Source organism: Equus quagga, chromosome 10 (assembly GCF_021613505.1).
Source record: "Equus quagga isolate Etosha38 chromosome 10, UCLA_HA_Equagga_1.0, whole genome shotgun sequence".
NCBI lineage: Eukaryota > Metazoa > Chordata > Mammalia > Perissodactyla > Equidae > Equus > Equus quagga.
In genome coordinates this window covers 38,375,876-38,393,090 of record NC_060276.1, presented here as the reverse complement: position 1 = coordinate 38,393,090, position 17,215 = coordinate 38,375,876, and the positions used below count along the sequence as shown (strand labels likewise).

General features: G+C 35.7%; 1 protein-coding gene across 1 annotated transcript in view; it reads left to right on the top strand.

Annotated features, from left to right (window-relative positions):
- Positions 1-17,215, top strand: part of RNF128 (ring finger protein 128) — a 50,276-nt gene extending 33,061 nt beyond the window's left edge. Inside the window, exons 3-7 of the mRNA XM_046673230.1 lie at positions 2,811-2,882; positions 5,861-5,943; positions 6,823-6,919; positions 7,733-7,901; positions 15,787-17,215. Coding sequence (XP_046529186.1) covers positions 2,811-2,882; positions 5,861-5,943; positions 6,823-6,919; positions 7,733-7,901; positions 15,787-15,920 — 555 coding nt within the window. The 3' untranslated portion in view covers positions 15,921-17,215. The remainder of the gene's footprint in view (positions 1-2,810; positions 2,883-5,860; positions 5,944-6,822; positions 6,920-7,732; positions 7,902-15,786) is intronic.

Genomic DNA, 17,215 nt, shown 5'->3' with positions numbered 1-17,215 from the left:
AGCCCTGAGCTAACTACTGCCAGTCCTCCTCTTTTTTTTGCTGAGGAAGCCTGGCCCGGAGCTAACATCCGTGCCCATCTTCCTCTACTTTATACGTGGGACGCCTACGACAGCATGGCTTTTTGCCAAGCGGCGCCATGTCCGCACCCGGGATCCGAACTGGCGAACTCGGGGCCACCGGGAAGCGGAACGTACGAACTTAACCACTGCGCCACGGGGCCGGCCCTCCAGAGCTACTTTTTTAAACATTGGTTTGTGCTATGCTGCAAATCTTTTATCAGAGATCCTTCATAATCAAGTCCCTTGCTTAGGATCTTCTGGAATCTTGGATTTTGTCCCGTATTTTTTTATCCCCCCACTTTTTTTTAGCATTAGTTTTAATGTAAGTTCTACTGTTCTAATTGGCATAGACTTGAACATTACATTTAAAGCTTGCCTTCAATCCCACCCCTTAAATTATATTTGCATTAGTCTTGGATAAAATTAAAGTAAGTTACATATTTAGCATTCATTCCTAATAAATTGATAAGCATAGCACTGGAGACTCAGGTATTTATATTGTGTTGAATTGAATATTTTTCAATGAGAAATTAGACTTAATCAAGTAAATACCCTAGAGATGCATCACTTCCTTGTGAGTACATTTCCCCAATGGTGTCATAGTACTTGTTGCTTAAGCTCAAATCAGAAGTGCTTTAAAGACAGAATATAAAATGATTGTCAAAGGCTTATCATCAACTACATTTTTTCCTTTTCCCATTTTCTCTTGTTGGCTCTATTTTTTGTCATTTGTATTTTTTTCATCTTGGTGTCTAAATAAATCATCTATGTGAAAAGAAGCAGTGATATTTGGAAGTCTAGGCCAGGACCAGGACCCTGTGGGCATGCTGGTTGTTCACTGTAAGGACTGGCCACAATTTGACAGACAATAGAATCCAGGAGTTGGAAAAACTTGAAAAGGCAGCTAATTTGTAGATGGATGTATTGTAAATAATCTTGGAATATGAAGAGCAGAGTTCTAGTACCAGCTCTATCATTTAGAGGCTGCATGCCCTTTTGGATGAGTTATTTTACTTTTCCAAGCCTCCACTTGCTCATCTTTAAAATGGGGATATTATCTTCTTCAGGGTATTGTTGCAAGGATTAAATGAGGTAATAGATATCAAAAATAATTTTTAAATTATAAAACAACTATGAATATAAGGAAGTAGTAATACTAGCTTCTTGCTCCAAGCTAGTCAAAAAAGATGGTTACCTTGATATCAGGGCAAGGAACACAACTCTGTGCTTTGGTAGAACTGACACTAACCAACTCTGAAAGCAAAGAAATAGTTTGGCTTGTAATCTCCTTGGCATTAAGCTGAATACCGTTCACAAAATGATGTCTGATATAGGAAACAGGTTTGGGTATTAAGGAATTTCCTCACCTACCTATACTCATAGATTATTCCCTTCCAGAGCATATTTGCCACAGATGTGTATAAACATGTTACAAGAACCCGTTATGCTTATTGATGAATAGTACTTTATATTTTCATTTAATAAACATTTTATTGAGTGTGTCTATTATATGCCAGACATTATTCTGGATACTTTACTTACATTGTCTCTAATTTTCACATAACCTTGGTGTCAGGTGGGGGTCTCTCTGCTGGGGATGGACAGAGGGTACATATAGGGCGATGAAGAGGCTGTTTACATTCTCACAATGACCTCTAGCTCTGAGGGCCTCCTTTTTGCTGAATTTCTATTGTTTGTTCATTTTACAGTTCAAATTGGAAGATTGCTTATCGTCTTGCCATGTTGTACATGCTTATTCTGTATTCCACACAGCATCCACTCAAAGTGTGAAACCTAGCTTCTTCTCCAATTTAGGCATAGATTATATTCACTTGAGGCATTCGTGTATATGGTCGATTTTACTAAAGGGGAAGGAAGGATTTAGTTGCAGCATCACAAATAACTTCAAATTAACATCTCATACCACCTGGGATTTTTTTCCTCTGGCCAGTTCACCCCACTTAGAGGGACAGTCTCTCATTGCTTACTCTCTTTCTCATCTTTCCCTCACATCTTTGATTTCTCCCTATACCCCAACTGCGCTGCTGATTCAATTATGTAAAATATTTTAGGAAAGGCTTATTTCCTAAATGAGCCTTGGGCTTTCCTTTGCATATCCAGACCCATCTAAGTATTAGCTCAGTGAAAAAGTAAAAAATAGCCTATTACTCTCGCTTTCAGGATCCATCCTCCTTATAAGGCAGTAATGGTTACAAATAGCTTTTTTTCCCATAATACCAAATAACACTGTAAGGGTTGGTATCATCCTCATTTTATAGATGAGTAAAAAACTCAAAGAATTAAATGATTTGTCCAGAATTAAAGTCAGATTTTGAATCTAGGTCCATTTGAATCCAGATCCTGTGGACTTTCTACCAAATAAGACATGATTCAAAAAAGAAATTGGAAAAGATGCACTTTAAGTTCTTCTGATCTTGAAAATAGGAAATTGCTTTGAAAATTCATAGCATCTGAATCCATTCGGAATAGGAACAGGTAGCTTTACCATTGTAGCACAAGGATGCTGTTTAAGAAGGTAGGGAAATACATTAAGTGACAAGTTTCAGTGATTTGAAAAATCCTGCGTGATATCAGATAAATGGGACATTTATTATGGTTAATTAAATTTCATCTTTTAAAATTCATTTATGCATTGATTGTACCTAATAAATATTTATTAATCCTTTCCACCTTTTGCATTGTATTTCTTTTAAAATAGGTTTTCTAATACCTGCTGTTTTTTATTACAGAGACAATTAAAGGCAGATGCTAAAAAGGCTATTGGAAGGCTTCAACTGCGCACACTGAAACAAGGAGACAAGGTGCATTTATGACTTTTAAATGCTATTTGTTTTAAAGCAATGCTTAGCAAGCCATTATTAAAGCTAAGTGTTCTTCCAAAGTATGCTTTTCCTTGGAACTTATGAATCTTACTGCCTTTTTAAAAATCTGTTTGATGCTGGAGGTAGGCTGAATAATGGCTCCGAAAGATATCTAGGTCCTAATCCGTGGAACCTATGAATGTCACCTTATATGGCAAAAAAGACTGCAGCTGTGATTAAGTTAAGGATCTTGAGATGGGGAGATTATCCTGGATTATCTGGGTGGGTCCTAAATTTAATCACAGTGTCATTATAGAAGGAAGGAAGAGGGAGATTTGACTTAGTATAGTAGGAGATGCAACGATGGAAGCAAGAGGTTGAGTGATGCAAGAAAGGGGCCATAAGCCAAGGAATGCAGACAGCCTCTAGAAGCTGGAAAAGATAAGGAAAAGGATTCTCCCCTGAAGCCTTCAAAGGAGCACAGCACTGCCAATACCTTGATTTTTAGACTTCTGATTTCCAGAACAATAAGAGAATAAATTCGTATTATTTTAAGCCACTAAATTACAGTAATTTGTTACAGCAATAACAGGAAACTAATACAATGCTTCAGTACAACTTTAATTGAACATCCATTTTCAGATTTAGGACAGTTGAAAGCTACCACTGATATGTAAAACAAGTATCAAAAATAGCTATAGAATTTATTGGAATAAAAAATACCATCTATAATAGCATCAAAACCATTAAATACTTAGGTATCAATCTTACAAAATATGTGCAAGATCTATATGCTGAAAATTGTAAAACACCGAAGAAAGAAAGAAATCAAAGAATAAATAAATGGAGAGAGACATCATGTTCATAGGGCAGAAGACTCACTTATCGAGTTGTCAATTCCGCCAATCTATAATCTATAGATTCAATGCAGTTTTAATTAAAATCCTAGTGGTAACTTTTGTATAAATCAACAAGTTGGTTGTAAGTTTACGTGGAAAAGCCAAAGAACTAGAGCAACCAAAATAATTTTGATAAAGAGGAACAAATTTGGATTGCTCACATTACCTCATTTGCAGAATTATTTTCAAGCTACAGTAGTTAAGATATTGTGGTACTGGAGAAAGGATAGACCTTTGGATCAATGGAACAGAAGACTCCAGAAATAGACCCACACGTAAATGATCAATTGATTTTCAACAAAGGTGCAAAGGCAATTCAATGAAGAAAGGATAGCCAATTGTTGGCTTTCTATATGTAATGATTGGATATCTATATGCAAAAAAATGAACCTCAAGCCATACATCATATACCCTCTGTAAAAATTAGCTCAAAATGGACCACAGACCTAAATACAAAACCTAGAACTGTGAAATTTTTAGAAGAAAACTTTGGAGAAAGCTATCTTCGTGAATTGAGGTAGGCAGAGATTACTTGGGTATGACAGGAAAACAAGTCCATTAAAGAAAAAAATGAGAAATTTAACTTTATCAAAGTTAAGAATTTTTGCTCTTTGAAAGATACTGTTAAGAGAATGAAATTACAAGCCGTATACTGGGAGAAAATATTTACAAATCACATATCTGATAAACTGTATTCAGAATATATAAAAAACTCTCCAGACTCAACAGTAAGAAAACAACCTAATGAAAAATGGGCAAAAAAGACATTTTACCAAACAATATATATGGATAGCAAAAAAACACATAAAAAGATGCTCAACATTATTAGTCATTAGGGAAATGCAAATTGAAACCACAATGAGATACTACAGCACATTCATTAGAATGACTAAAACAAATACGATACCAAGAGCTGACTAAGATGCGGAACAACTAGAACTCTCATACATTTGCTGATGAGAATGCAGTGTACAGGCAGTTTGGAAAAGAGTTTGGCAGTTCTTTATGAAGTCAAATATATACTTTTCAAACAACCCAGCAATCTTACTACTAGATATTTACCACACAGGAAAAAAATATGTTCGCATAAAAACATGTATGCAATTGTTCCTAGCAGCTTTATTCATAATTACCAAAAACTGGAAAGAACCCAAATGTCCTTCAACTGGTGAATGGATAAACAATTGTGGTATATCTATATTCTGGAATACTATTTAGCAATAAAAAGGAGGGGACCCTACTGATAGATCCAGCAACATGGATGAATCTCAAATGCATTATGTTAAGTGAAAGAAGCCACACTCAAAGGCTAGATAGTGCACAATTCCATTTATATGACATTCTGGAAGAGCCAAAATTATAGGAACTGAAAACAGATCAGTAGTTGCCAGAGAGTGGAGGTGAGAGGAGGGGTTAACTACAAAGGGGTACAGAGGAATTTCTTGGGGTAATAGAACTATTCTATATCTTGATTGTGGTGGGGATTAAGTGACTGCATGTTCGTGTACTAAAAAGAGTGAATTTTGCTGCATGTGGATTATACCTTAATTTTTCTTAATGGGAAAACATAGCTATAGAACTTGTACAAATGGCATTTGTGAATTCTAAAACCAGGAAAAACAGTTTAAATCAGTGCTACAAGTTTCTCTTTGTACTGCTCTTTTGGTTGACTTTATTCTTTTACCTTTTCTAAATCTAAATTATTTTATTTTCAAATTTCAGTTATACAATACAATGTTATCAACTATAGTCACCATATTTTACGTTAGATCCTCAGACCTTATTCATCTTATAACTGAAAGTTTGTACCCTTTTACCAACCTTGCCCTATTCCCCCCATCCCCCTGCCCCTGGCAACCACTTTTCTACTCTCTGATTCTATAAGTTTGACTGTTTTTTTAGATTCCAGTTAAGTCTGAATAATTTTAAATCACTTATTGAAACGTAGTCATTTAGTGATATGATGTTCCTCCTTCTGTAGGAATTTATGCAATTTAAATATGTGTATATTCTGATCTTGCTCTGTACTTTAATGTACTTTTCTTATCCATCGGAGTAACAATAACTATTTGCTCATAGGAAATTGGCCCTGATGGAGATAGTTGTGCTGTGTGCATTGAACTATATAAACCAAATGATTTGGTGCGCATTTTAACCTGCAAGTAAGTTTGATTTTCTTTTATATCATCGGTAAGAATAGCTGATTTACAAAAATAATTGTAATGGGGGAAACTATTTTGAATGTTCCCAAATTGATGTAAAGAGAGTGTATATTTGTAAATTGTTCTCGTTTAAATATAGATGAATGCTTTATTTTTTAATATCATTGAAATTGGTATAAGTCTAAAGTTCCCATAATCTGGCACAGTTTGGAAAGTAGTTCTATATGAAACTGAGAACTTAGCACCATAATTTTATATAGGTATTTAATTTAATTTAAATTCAATTATTTACTTATTTAATTTAAGGTCATTCTAATAATCCTATTAGGGAAAAAGTAAAATAAACTTATGAGCACCTACTTGGAAGTCTTCATTCCTAGTTCTTTATTATCTGTCTCCTAAAAGTTGTTCTTAACACTTTCTTTTAGGTAGTAAATAGTTTTTTCTTGGAACGTATCACATTGCCTAAGGAATCAGCATTATGTTGTACTCTGTACTTTATTGTACTATATTATTGAGAATGATGAACTGTGCCATTTTATAGTTAGAGAATGACAACACGATTAAGATCTGAAATACTGAACAAAGTCTTAGTTCAGGTAGCATCTTAGCCATTTTTCAAGTAATTAGTATTGAAAATAGTTTCTTTTTTAAGTTAGGGTAATGAGGCTTTTATATTTAAAAGTATAGTATTATGAAATTTCCAAATTTTGTTTCTGTGGCTCCTTCTTAGTATTTATGCTGTAATAGTGTGTTTAAAAGAAAAAAGGCATATTCAAAGACTAAGTAAAATTACAGGGTAACTTGTCAATATATTAGGCAAAGTAGAGCCACTGCTTTACAACTGATAACTAAATTATGTGTTTTTTCCTTCATTAGCCATATTTTCCATAAGACATGTGTTGACCCTTGGCTGCTAGAACACAGGACTTGCCCCATGTGCAAATGTGATATACTCAAAGCTTTGGGAATTGAGGTAAACATTGCTAAACTATTTACATGAAGGAACTTAAGCAGTCTGTTATTTATGTAGGTGGGCCTTCAGGAAAATAACATCCTTATTTTTTAGCTATGTAATGTACCAGACTTACAGTTTATACTGAAAATTGGAACTGTTTACATCATAGTGACAGTGAGGTGCCATGTTGGACCACCTCCATTTTCCTTCTTCCTCCCTCTCCTCAAATGTACTGATTGTTTGGTCAGAATGTGAAGTGATAGCCATATAAACTACCAACTGGCTTCTGATACCCCTTGCTGTTTTTTACTCTCTTACTATTGCATAGTAACCACACTTGTAATTAAATGAGCATGTATAGTTTGAGAAAGCACAATAGATATTAAATTATAATTATATTTGGTAAATGAAAAAAACTACCTATTTCGCAAGACACACAACAGAAGGTTGAGCTCAACAAAATCTTCGTGACTTGAAGAGATACGTAGATGACAGTGATTCTCAATTCCCCTAGGGGACAGCATTAATTTTTGTTTTAGTGCCTTCCTTGTACCAGGCATTATATTATGAAGTGCTGGGATCACCCAGATAAACATGTCAAATGTGAAGGCAGTCTGCCTATAACATCTTTCACCCCATTGGTGGACCCAGATACTCCAACTGCTCTGGCTGAGACCAGCAGGAGATTTTTGTGATCCTCAAAAGGGATTACAGGTTTGAAAGGTTAAGAAGCATTGCTCTAATATCACCTATGAAGAAACTTTGTAATGATATGTCAAGGAAAAGCATGCACTGTGAGAGTCTTTTAATTTGTTCAAATGCTTTCCAAAGGTGGATGTTGAAGATGGATCAGTGTCTTTACAAGTCCCTGTATCCAATGAAACATCCAATAGTGCCTCCCCTCATGAAGAAGATAATCGCAGTGAGACTGCGTCATCTGGATATGCTTCAGTTCAGGGAGCAGATGAACCGCCTTTGGAGGAGCACGTGCAGTCAGCAAGTAAGCACCATTCTGAGAGGCAATGAGTGCTCCACAAATGATCCATTGTGGATCATATGCCCAGCAGAGTACTCCTGCTTTTTAGCATTTGTTCCATTCATCCCTTAACACATTCCAGGTTTTTTCTAGTAATAACGATGCAATGCAAGAGGCACCCCTACCTTAACTTAGTATACACATATTCAAATGTACCTGAAACAGATGAAATGCATCAGGAGTGGGGACTATTCACAGAAGAAAAATTTTGTTGGAAAGCTTCTCTCTGATGCATTTATGTGTTAGCTTATTAACTTACAGAGGCTAAAGAGAAACTTTAAACTTTAGAAGCCGTTGTTTATTGCAGATCAATCAGAAACTAAACTAAAGGAGTCCTGAAATGATCAAATAGAATTCAATTTACAAAAGCTTGATTTATACACAACTTTTCAGGAACTCATCCTTTGCACAGTTTGGAAACTGTGCTTAAGAATGATATGTGCTGCCGCCTGTTGATTATTTACCATGAAATGAACAAACCATGGAAACTAAAATTGAAAATACTATTTTCAAAATTCACGTGAATCAGGGGCTGGCCCCGTGGCCGAGTGGTTAAGTTCGCACACTCCGCTGCAGGCGGCCCAGTGTTTCGTTGGTTTGAATCCTGGGCGCGGACATGGCACTGCGCGTCAGACCACGCTGAGGCAGCGTCCCACATGCCACAACTAGAAGAACCCACAATGAAGAATACACAACTATGTACCGGGGGGCTTTGGGGAGAAAAAGGAAAAAATAAAATCTTAAAAAAAAAAAAAATTCACGTGAATCAGCATTGCAACTTGGTAATGTCATACCTGTGGAGAAATTTTAGGGAATTCTGTTACCTTTTTCCTTAGAAAGAGAAAACCCCTATACGAATTATTTTTCCTGTCTTTAACTTCCACCCTTTTCATGGTTTTTCTTGGTTTGATAGTTTTTTCTCAGTCCTCATTTTGAGATAACCTAGTTCTGGCATAAAAGTAGAAGGAAAACTAAATGTCATGATGACTTGTGAAAGTTTCAGCTTCATGTGACATAAACCTTTGTACTCTGTAGGCTTATCAGTGCTATAGATACCATTTCTGAAGAAATCACAAAGAATATTATCATGCAAAAACAAACCTCATATTTCTTGTAATCTAATCTTCAGACGTCCTAGAGCACAAAGTAGTCATAAAAATCTTAGCAGTCTGTGGATTATTCTACCTATAATAGAGAATCATTGTCTGTTTGCCCCAGATGATTTTTTGTTCCCATTGCTGTGTGGTAATAGAATCCAGTAAAGATAAAGGAGAGCGTACAGGACAATTCAGTTTATTGCTAGGCTTATTTTTAAAAGTTCCAACCTACTTTTTTGTGTTCTCTTCTTCTTGGGGAGGAGGGTGGTAAGCAGAAAAATTTTTGAGAAGCAAATGAGAATTTGAGAAGCAAATGAAATGATGATCCACATTCTTCCTCCAGTGTTCTTTATCTGGATGAATAGTACTAATACCCACCCAGGTACCTCAAACCAGAAACTAGGGAGGTCCCAGATTCTTCTCTTTCCCCTTTCCTATTGATGCAATATCCTTCTTCTTTAATCCAGCCCTTAATTTACAGCCTTAATTCCACAGTCTTAGTCTGAGCCACTATCTTCTCTCTGCCCATTCCTTCCGCTCTTCTTCCCCCAAGAAATTGGGGGAGCCCATTCTAAATCTCGTTCCTCCTTTACAACTCGCCCCTCTTTGAGAAGCCTCCGTTGACTCGCATGTGTGGCTCTACTGTCTGCTTCCATAGAACTTCTATCATTGCACTTACTGCACTGAATTGGTTTAAAACTTTTAAAAGTTCGTTTGGGTAGGGACAGTGTCTTATTCATTGTTGTATACTCAGCACCTAGCACAGCCTGCCACATAGTAGATACTCAAAGAAGTATTGAATGAATGACCACACAGAATAGATTTAATTTTATTTAAGATTATGTATTACTAATTTGGGTATCTTTCCTATTAAGCATTGATTATTATGGCGATAGTTGATTTAAATAACTTTGTAAACATACAGTTGATTTGTTTATGTGTGTGTGTCCCATCCTTGTGCTAAGTTCTATTAGAGCACTGATTTTCAAACATAACCATATATCAAGTCACCTGGAGGGCTTGTTAAAACAGAGGGGCCGCCACCAGTTTCTAACTCAGTAGGTCTGGGGTAGGGCCTGAGAATTTTCATTTCTAAGAAGTTCGCAGGTGATACTGATACTGCTGGTCCAGGGACCACACCTTCAGAACCACTGCATAAGGGCCCCAGTTCTTAACCTTAGCTGCACATTAGAATCACCCGGAGAAACTTCAAACATTACTGATGCCCGGGCTCTACCTTAGAATGGTTGAATCAGAATCCATGAGGGGTGGGGCGCAAGCACAGGTATTTTTAATTTTTTTAATTTTAATTTTGAAATAATTTCAGGCTGACTGAAAAAAAGTTTCAAAAATAATACAAAGAATGCCCTATACCCTTCCCCCAACTTCTCCAAATGTTAACATCTTATATAACCATATACAATTATCAAAACCAGGAAATGAACTGGCAAAATATTATTAACTAGGCTACAGATCTTACTCAAATTTCACCAATTGACCCACTAATGTCCTGTTTCTCTCCTAGGATCCCACATTGCATTTCCTTTCTTCTCTTTTTTTTTCCAGCTTTATTGAGATATACTTGACATATAACATTGTGTAACTTTAAGGTGTACAACATGATGATTTGAATCACGTATATATTGCAAAATGATTACCACAGTAAGGTTAGTTAACAAATCCATCAGCTTGCATAATTAAAATTTGTGTGTGTGTATGTGGTGAGAACATTTAAGATCTACTCTCTTAGCAGCTTTCAAGTATACAATACACTCTTGGTAACTATAGTCATCATGCTGTACATTAAGCCCCAGAACTTATTCATCCTATAACTGGGAATTTGTACCCTTTGACCAACATTTCCCCATTTCTCTCACACTCCTAGCCCCTGGAAGCTACCATTCTACTCTCTGTTTGTATAAGTTTGCCTTTTTTTTTAATTTTAATTTTTTTTTTAGATTCCACATATAAGTGAGATCATACAGTATTTGTCTTTTTCTGTCTGACTTATTTCACTTAGCACAAGGCCTTCAAGCGTCATCCATGTTATTGCAAATGGCAGGATTTCCTTCTTTCTCCTTGCTGAATAATATTCCATTTTATATATACATATATATACACACACATATATATGTATATACACACACACATATATATACATATATATATACATACACACATTACTTTTTTACTACTTTTTTTTTTTTGGTGAGGAAGATTGGTGCCCTAAACTAGCATCTATTGCCAATCTTCCTTTTTGCTTGAGGAAAATTGTCGCTGAGCTAACATCTGTGCCCATCTTCTTCTATTTTTTGCATGTGGGACACCACCACAGCATGGGTTGATGAGTGGTGTGTAGGTCCACGCCCAGGATCTGAACCTGTTAACCCAGGCTGCCAAAGTGGAGTGCGTGAACTTAACCACACCGCATTTTCTGAATCCATTCATCTGTCAATGGACACTTATGTTGTTTCTCTGTTTGGCTATTGTGAATAATGCTGCAGTGAACATGGAGGTGCAGATATCTCTTTAAGATGGTGATTTCATCTCCTTCGGATAAATACCCACTAATGGAGATTGCTGGATCATATGGTGGTTCTCTTTTTAATTTTTTGAGGATCCTCCATTCTGTTTTCCATAGTGACTGCACCAATTTACATTCCCACCAGCAGTGCACAAGCGTTCCCTTTTCTCCACGTCCTTGCCAACATTTATCTCTCATCTTTTTTTTTTTTTTTTGAGGAAGATCAGCCCTGAGCTAACATCTACCAATCCTCCTCTTTTTGCTGAGGAAGACTGGCCCTGAGCTAACATCCCTGCCCATCTTCCTCTACTTTATATGTGGGACGCCTACCACAGCATGGCTTGGTGAGCAGTGTCACGTCCGCACCCAGGATCTGAACTGGTGGACCCCAGGCCACTGAAGCAGAAAGTGCAAACTTAACAGCACCACCGGGCCAGCCCCTATCTCTTGTCTTTTTGATAGTAGCTATTCTAACAAGTGTGTGGAGGTATCTCACTGTGGTTTTGATTTGCATTTCCCTGATGATTAGTCATGTTGAGCGTCTTTTTATGTACATGTTGGCCGTTTGTATGTATTCTTTGGAAAAATATCTATTCAGTTCCTCTGCCCATTTTTTAATTGGATTATTCAGTTTTTTTGCTATTGAGTTGTATGAGTTCCCTATATATTTTGTATATTAGCCCCTTATCTCATATGTGATTTGCATATATTTTCTCCCATTCTGTGGGCTGCCTCTTCATTCTCTTGATTGTTTCTTTTGTGATGCTTTTTAGTTTGACGTTGTCCCACTTTTTGATTTTTGCTTTTGTTACTTCTGCTTTTGATGTCATATCCAAAAAATCATTGCCAAGACCAATGTCAAGGAGCTTTTCCCCTATGTTTTCTTCTAGGAATTTTATGGTTTCAGGTCTTATGTTTAAGCCCTTAATCCATTTTGAGTTCATTTTTGTGAATGGTGTAAGATGTCCAGTAAGGGATCCAGTTTCATTCTATTGCATGTGAATATCCAGATTATCCAAGGCCATTTGTAGAAAAGACTATCTTTTCTCCATTGAATGTTTTTGACTCCCTTGTCAAATATTAGTCGACCACATATGCTTGGGTTTACTTCTAGGCTCTCAGTTCTGTTCCATTGATCTATGTGTCTGTTTTTATGCCAGTACCATATTATTTTGATTATGATAGCTTTGTAGTATACTTTGAAATCAGGAAGTGTGATGCCTCCTGCTTTGTTCTTCTTAGGAATTGCTTTGGATATCTGGAGTCTTTTGTGGTTCCATATGAATTTTTGGATTTTTTTTTCTATTTCTGTGAAAAATGCTATTGGAAGTTTGATAGAGATTGCATTGAATCTACAGATGTCTTTGGGTATATGGACATTTTAACAATATTAATTCTTCTGATCCACGAACACAGGATATCTTTCAGTTTATTTGTATCTTCTTCCATATCTTTCATCAGTGTCTTATAGTTTTCAGAACAGATCTTTTACCTCCTTGGTTAAATTTATGCATAAGTATTTTATTGTTTTTGATGCTGCTTTAAATGAGATTGTTTATTTCTCTTTCAGATATTTCATTATTAGTGTACAGAAATGCAACTGATTTTTATATGTTGATTTTGTATGCTGCAAATGTACTGAATGCATTTATTAGTTTAACAGTCTTTTGGTCGAGTTGTTAGCATTTTCTCTATATAATGAGGTCATGTCATCTGGAAACAGAGTTTTACTTCTTCCCTTCCAATTTAGAAGCCTTTGATTTCTTTTTCTTGACTAATTGCTCTGACTAGGACTTCCAGTACTACGTTGAATAGGAGTAGCGAGACCAGGTACCCTTGTCTTATTTCTGATTTTAAAGGAAGAGCTTTCAGCTTTTCACCCTTGAGTGTGATGTTAGCTGTGGGTTTGTCATATATGGCTTTTGTTGTCTTTGGGTATATTCCCTCTATACCCAATTTGTTAAAAGGTCCATATTGCATTTAATTGTCATGTCTTCCTAGTCTCTAATCTGTGACTGTTCTTTAATCTTTGTCTTTCATGACCCTGACGCTTTTGAAAACTACTGGTCAGGTGTTTTGTAGAATATCCTCCAATTTGGACTTATCTGCTGTTTCCTAGTGATTAAATTCATTGTCCATTCCCTATTTCTGGCAAAAATACCACAGAAATGATGATGTACCCTTCTCTGCCTCACATCATATAATGAGGCACATGGTGTCCATGTTTTATTACTGATGATTTTAACTTTGCTCACTTGGTTAAGGTGGTGTCTGGTAAGCTTCTCCTTTTAAAGTTACTATTTTTCCCTTTATAATTATTAATTACCTTATAGAGAGACAGTTGGAGACTATGCAAATATCCTATTTTTCATCATACTTTTACCCACTAATTTTAGCATCACTGATGCTTGTTTGCAATAATTATTACTGAAGTGTGTGCCAAGTGATGATTTTCTATTTCCATCCTTTTTTCTACATTAATTAAGCTTCTATTTTAAGGAAGAGCTATCCTTTCTCCATTTATTTATTAAATTATTTATTTATAATAGTATGGACTCATAGGTATTTCTTCTATTCTACAATATTATTCTCGTGTTTTTTTTTTAAAGATTGGCCCTGAGCTAACATCTGTTGCCAGTCTTTTTCTTTTCTTCTTCTTCTCCCCAAAGCCCCCCAGTATGTAGTTATATATTCTAGTTATACGTCCTTCTGCTTCTGCTATGTGGGACGCCGCCTCAGCATGGCTTGATGAGTGGTGCTACATCTGCACCCAGGATCCAAACTGGTGAAACCCTGGGCTACTGAAGCAGAACCACTCAGCTACGGGGCTGGCCCCTCTGGTGACTTTTATTGTTTAGATCATCCTAGATTTGGTCATTGGGAGCTCCCTCAAGTTGGTTTTTGTTTTCTTTCAACATGGCCCCTCAGTTTTTTGAGCACTGCCTTATTTTGTGGCACCACAAGATGTCCTAGGCCAGGGATTGTCAAACTTTTTCTGTAAAGGGCCAGATAGTAAATATTTTGGGCTCTGAAGGCCATAAGTCTTTGTTGCATTTTTTCTTTTTTGCTTTGTTTGTCTTACAACCTTTTAAAAATGTGAAAACTACTCTTATCTGTGGAGTTGACTTGCAGTCTGTTGTTTGCTCACCCCTAGGCTAGAATCTAAGTTAATCTTGCTCTCGCCCTGCCCTTGCCCTAGAATCAGCAATTTCTTCAGGGGGGCCATTTATTGGAGAACAGTACTTTGAAAACAAGATCTGGGCACTAGGTATGCTCATTGCTGTTGGGGTGTCATTGCTATTAGCCCTTTCAATGAATAAAGCTTAGAAGTATGTGTATGTACTCACACAAATATCCACACACCTCTATATCTGTCTATCTATCTATCTATCTATCTATCTATCTATCTATCTATATGTCTGTCTTTCTGTCTGTCTGAGAAACAGTGAGCTCATACTAATACATCTGATTCCAGTCTAACACCACAGAGTTTATTCTAGCCCTCCCCTTTCCTTATTTGCAACTCCTTTCTCTAACAGTGAGAAACCTGGCTCTCATTATCCACAATATATTTACTTATTTGTTCAATCCTAGAATACACAAAGTAATTTCAACATTGCTAACTCACACTCCTGTGAAAAACAATTTCACTAACTAGTGTAGTTCCCTTTGTTTTTAGCCTCTAGGATATAGTCAAAATACTGTTTTCCAAAGTTACTTACATTAGTTCTTTTCTTCCCCACTCTTTTCAGGATGGTTATATATTTTATTCATAATATAATTATGTTCATTTGTTACTGTTTGTATTCCATTTTGGGAACTCCTCCCAACTTCCTGGTTGGTTTTTTTTTTTTTAGTCTGTCTATCTATCTATGCATATGAAAAAGCATAGGTAATTTTTTAAAGCGCCCAAGTGACTGAAATGGGAAGCCAAGTTTAAGAACTGTTATGTTTAGGACAGAGAAGAAGCAGAAGACATAACTTGTGCTCTTAAGGAGGCTATAATCTAGGTAGAAGTAAACACACATGTGAATCAGAAAAAGAGAAATTGTAGATCAATATAATAATGTCATATGTGCTTTAGTAAGTATAGCATAAACCGTATAATTATTAAACAAATCCGAGTATGATGGAATTAGACAAGACAGCCTTCTTAGATATGAGTGTTGAATTTTGTCTTAAAGAAGAGAGAGGTAAAATCATCCTAAAATTGTCATTTTTTTTAAAGATGAAAATCTTCAGCTGGTAAACCATGAAGCAAATTCTGTGGCAGTGGATGTTGTTCCTCATGTTGACAACCCAACCTTTGAAGAAGATGAAACTCCTGATCAAGATAACGCTGTTCGAGAAATTAAATCATAAAATCTGTGTAAATAGAAAACTTGAACCTTTAGTAATAACAGAACTGCCAATCAGGGCCTAGTTTACTATTAATGAACTGGATAAACAATAAAGTAAGGATGATATTGAAAGTGCTGAGATGACTACTATTATGCTATAGTTAAATGGCTTAAAATATTTAACCTATTAACTTTTTTCCAAAAACTCATTATAATGTTTTTCATAGGCAAGTTTCCTCTCAATAGTGATAGCAACATTTTTAAACATTTAAAACTCTCTTCAAGTAGTCATGTTTTTCATTTATAACAATTTTCTTATAAAAAACATGGTTGCTTTTAAAATGTGGAGTAGCTGTAATCACTTTATTTTGTGATAGTATCTTAATTAAAAATACTACTACTTGAGCTTGGGCTATATGTGTCAGGGTTTTTCTCCAGGTGCTTATATTGATCTGGAATTGTAATGTAAAAAGCAATGCAAACTTAGGCTAGTACTTCATGAAATGTCTATTTAAGCTACATTAAGTTGATAGAACAAGATTAAAGCAAAATATTCATTTTAACTATTTCTTGTTTTTAAAATTAGGCTAAATGTACTTCATGTGAGTGTCAAGCATAGTTTATCAGAGAATATGGACTGGACTGGATTGATTGGTATATTAGTGACACCAATTTCACATGTGATTATAGACAAAAAGTTTCCTTACAAAAATGCCGTATAACTATTTCTCAAACTTTACTTATGGGATTTTCAAAAGCAGAGTGTATAAATTATCATACTATTTGAAAATGATAATGAGTAAGTCACACAAAAATTGGTAATTGATCTTTGTGTATGAATTAGTCTACAGAAATTAGTCTGTAGAAAGTGTTCTCCAAACAATGTTGACTTTGAAAATTGAGTTTACATTTTACCTAAATGGGCTTAAATTACACTAGGTAAAGTAAAATTCTGTCCATGTAGCTATAAATTTCGTGAATGCATTTTCTTGGTGTTTGAAAAAGAATTGGGGGGAGGGTGGGGAGAATTCCAGGTGCCTTAATATAAAGTTTGAAACTTCATCCACCAAAGTTAAATAGAGCTATTTAAAATGCACTTTACTTGTATTCTGTGTGGCTTATCTTTGGTTTTAGAGTTTTGTTTCCAGCGAAAATTCAGCAGAATTTAGGCAAAAGCAGAAAAGACATGTATTTTTGTTTGCTAAGTGTAGAATGGATGAAACCATTGCATTCTTGTATACTGATTTGAAATGCTGTAAATAAGTTCCAATTTGTATTGATTCTCTTTAAATATGAAATGTAAATAAAATATTCCAA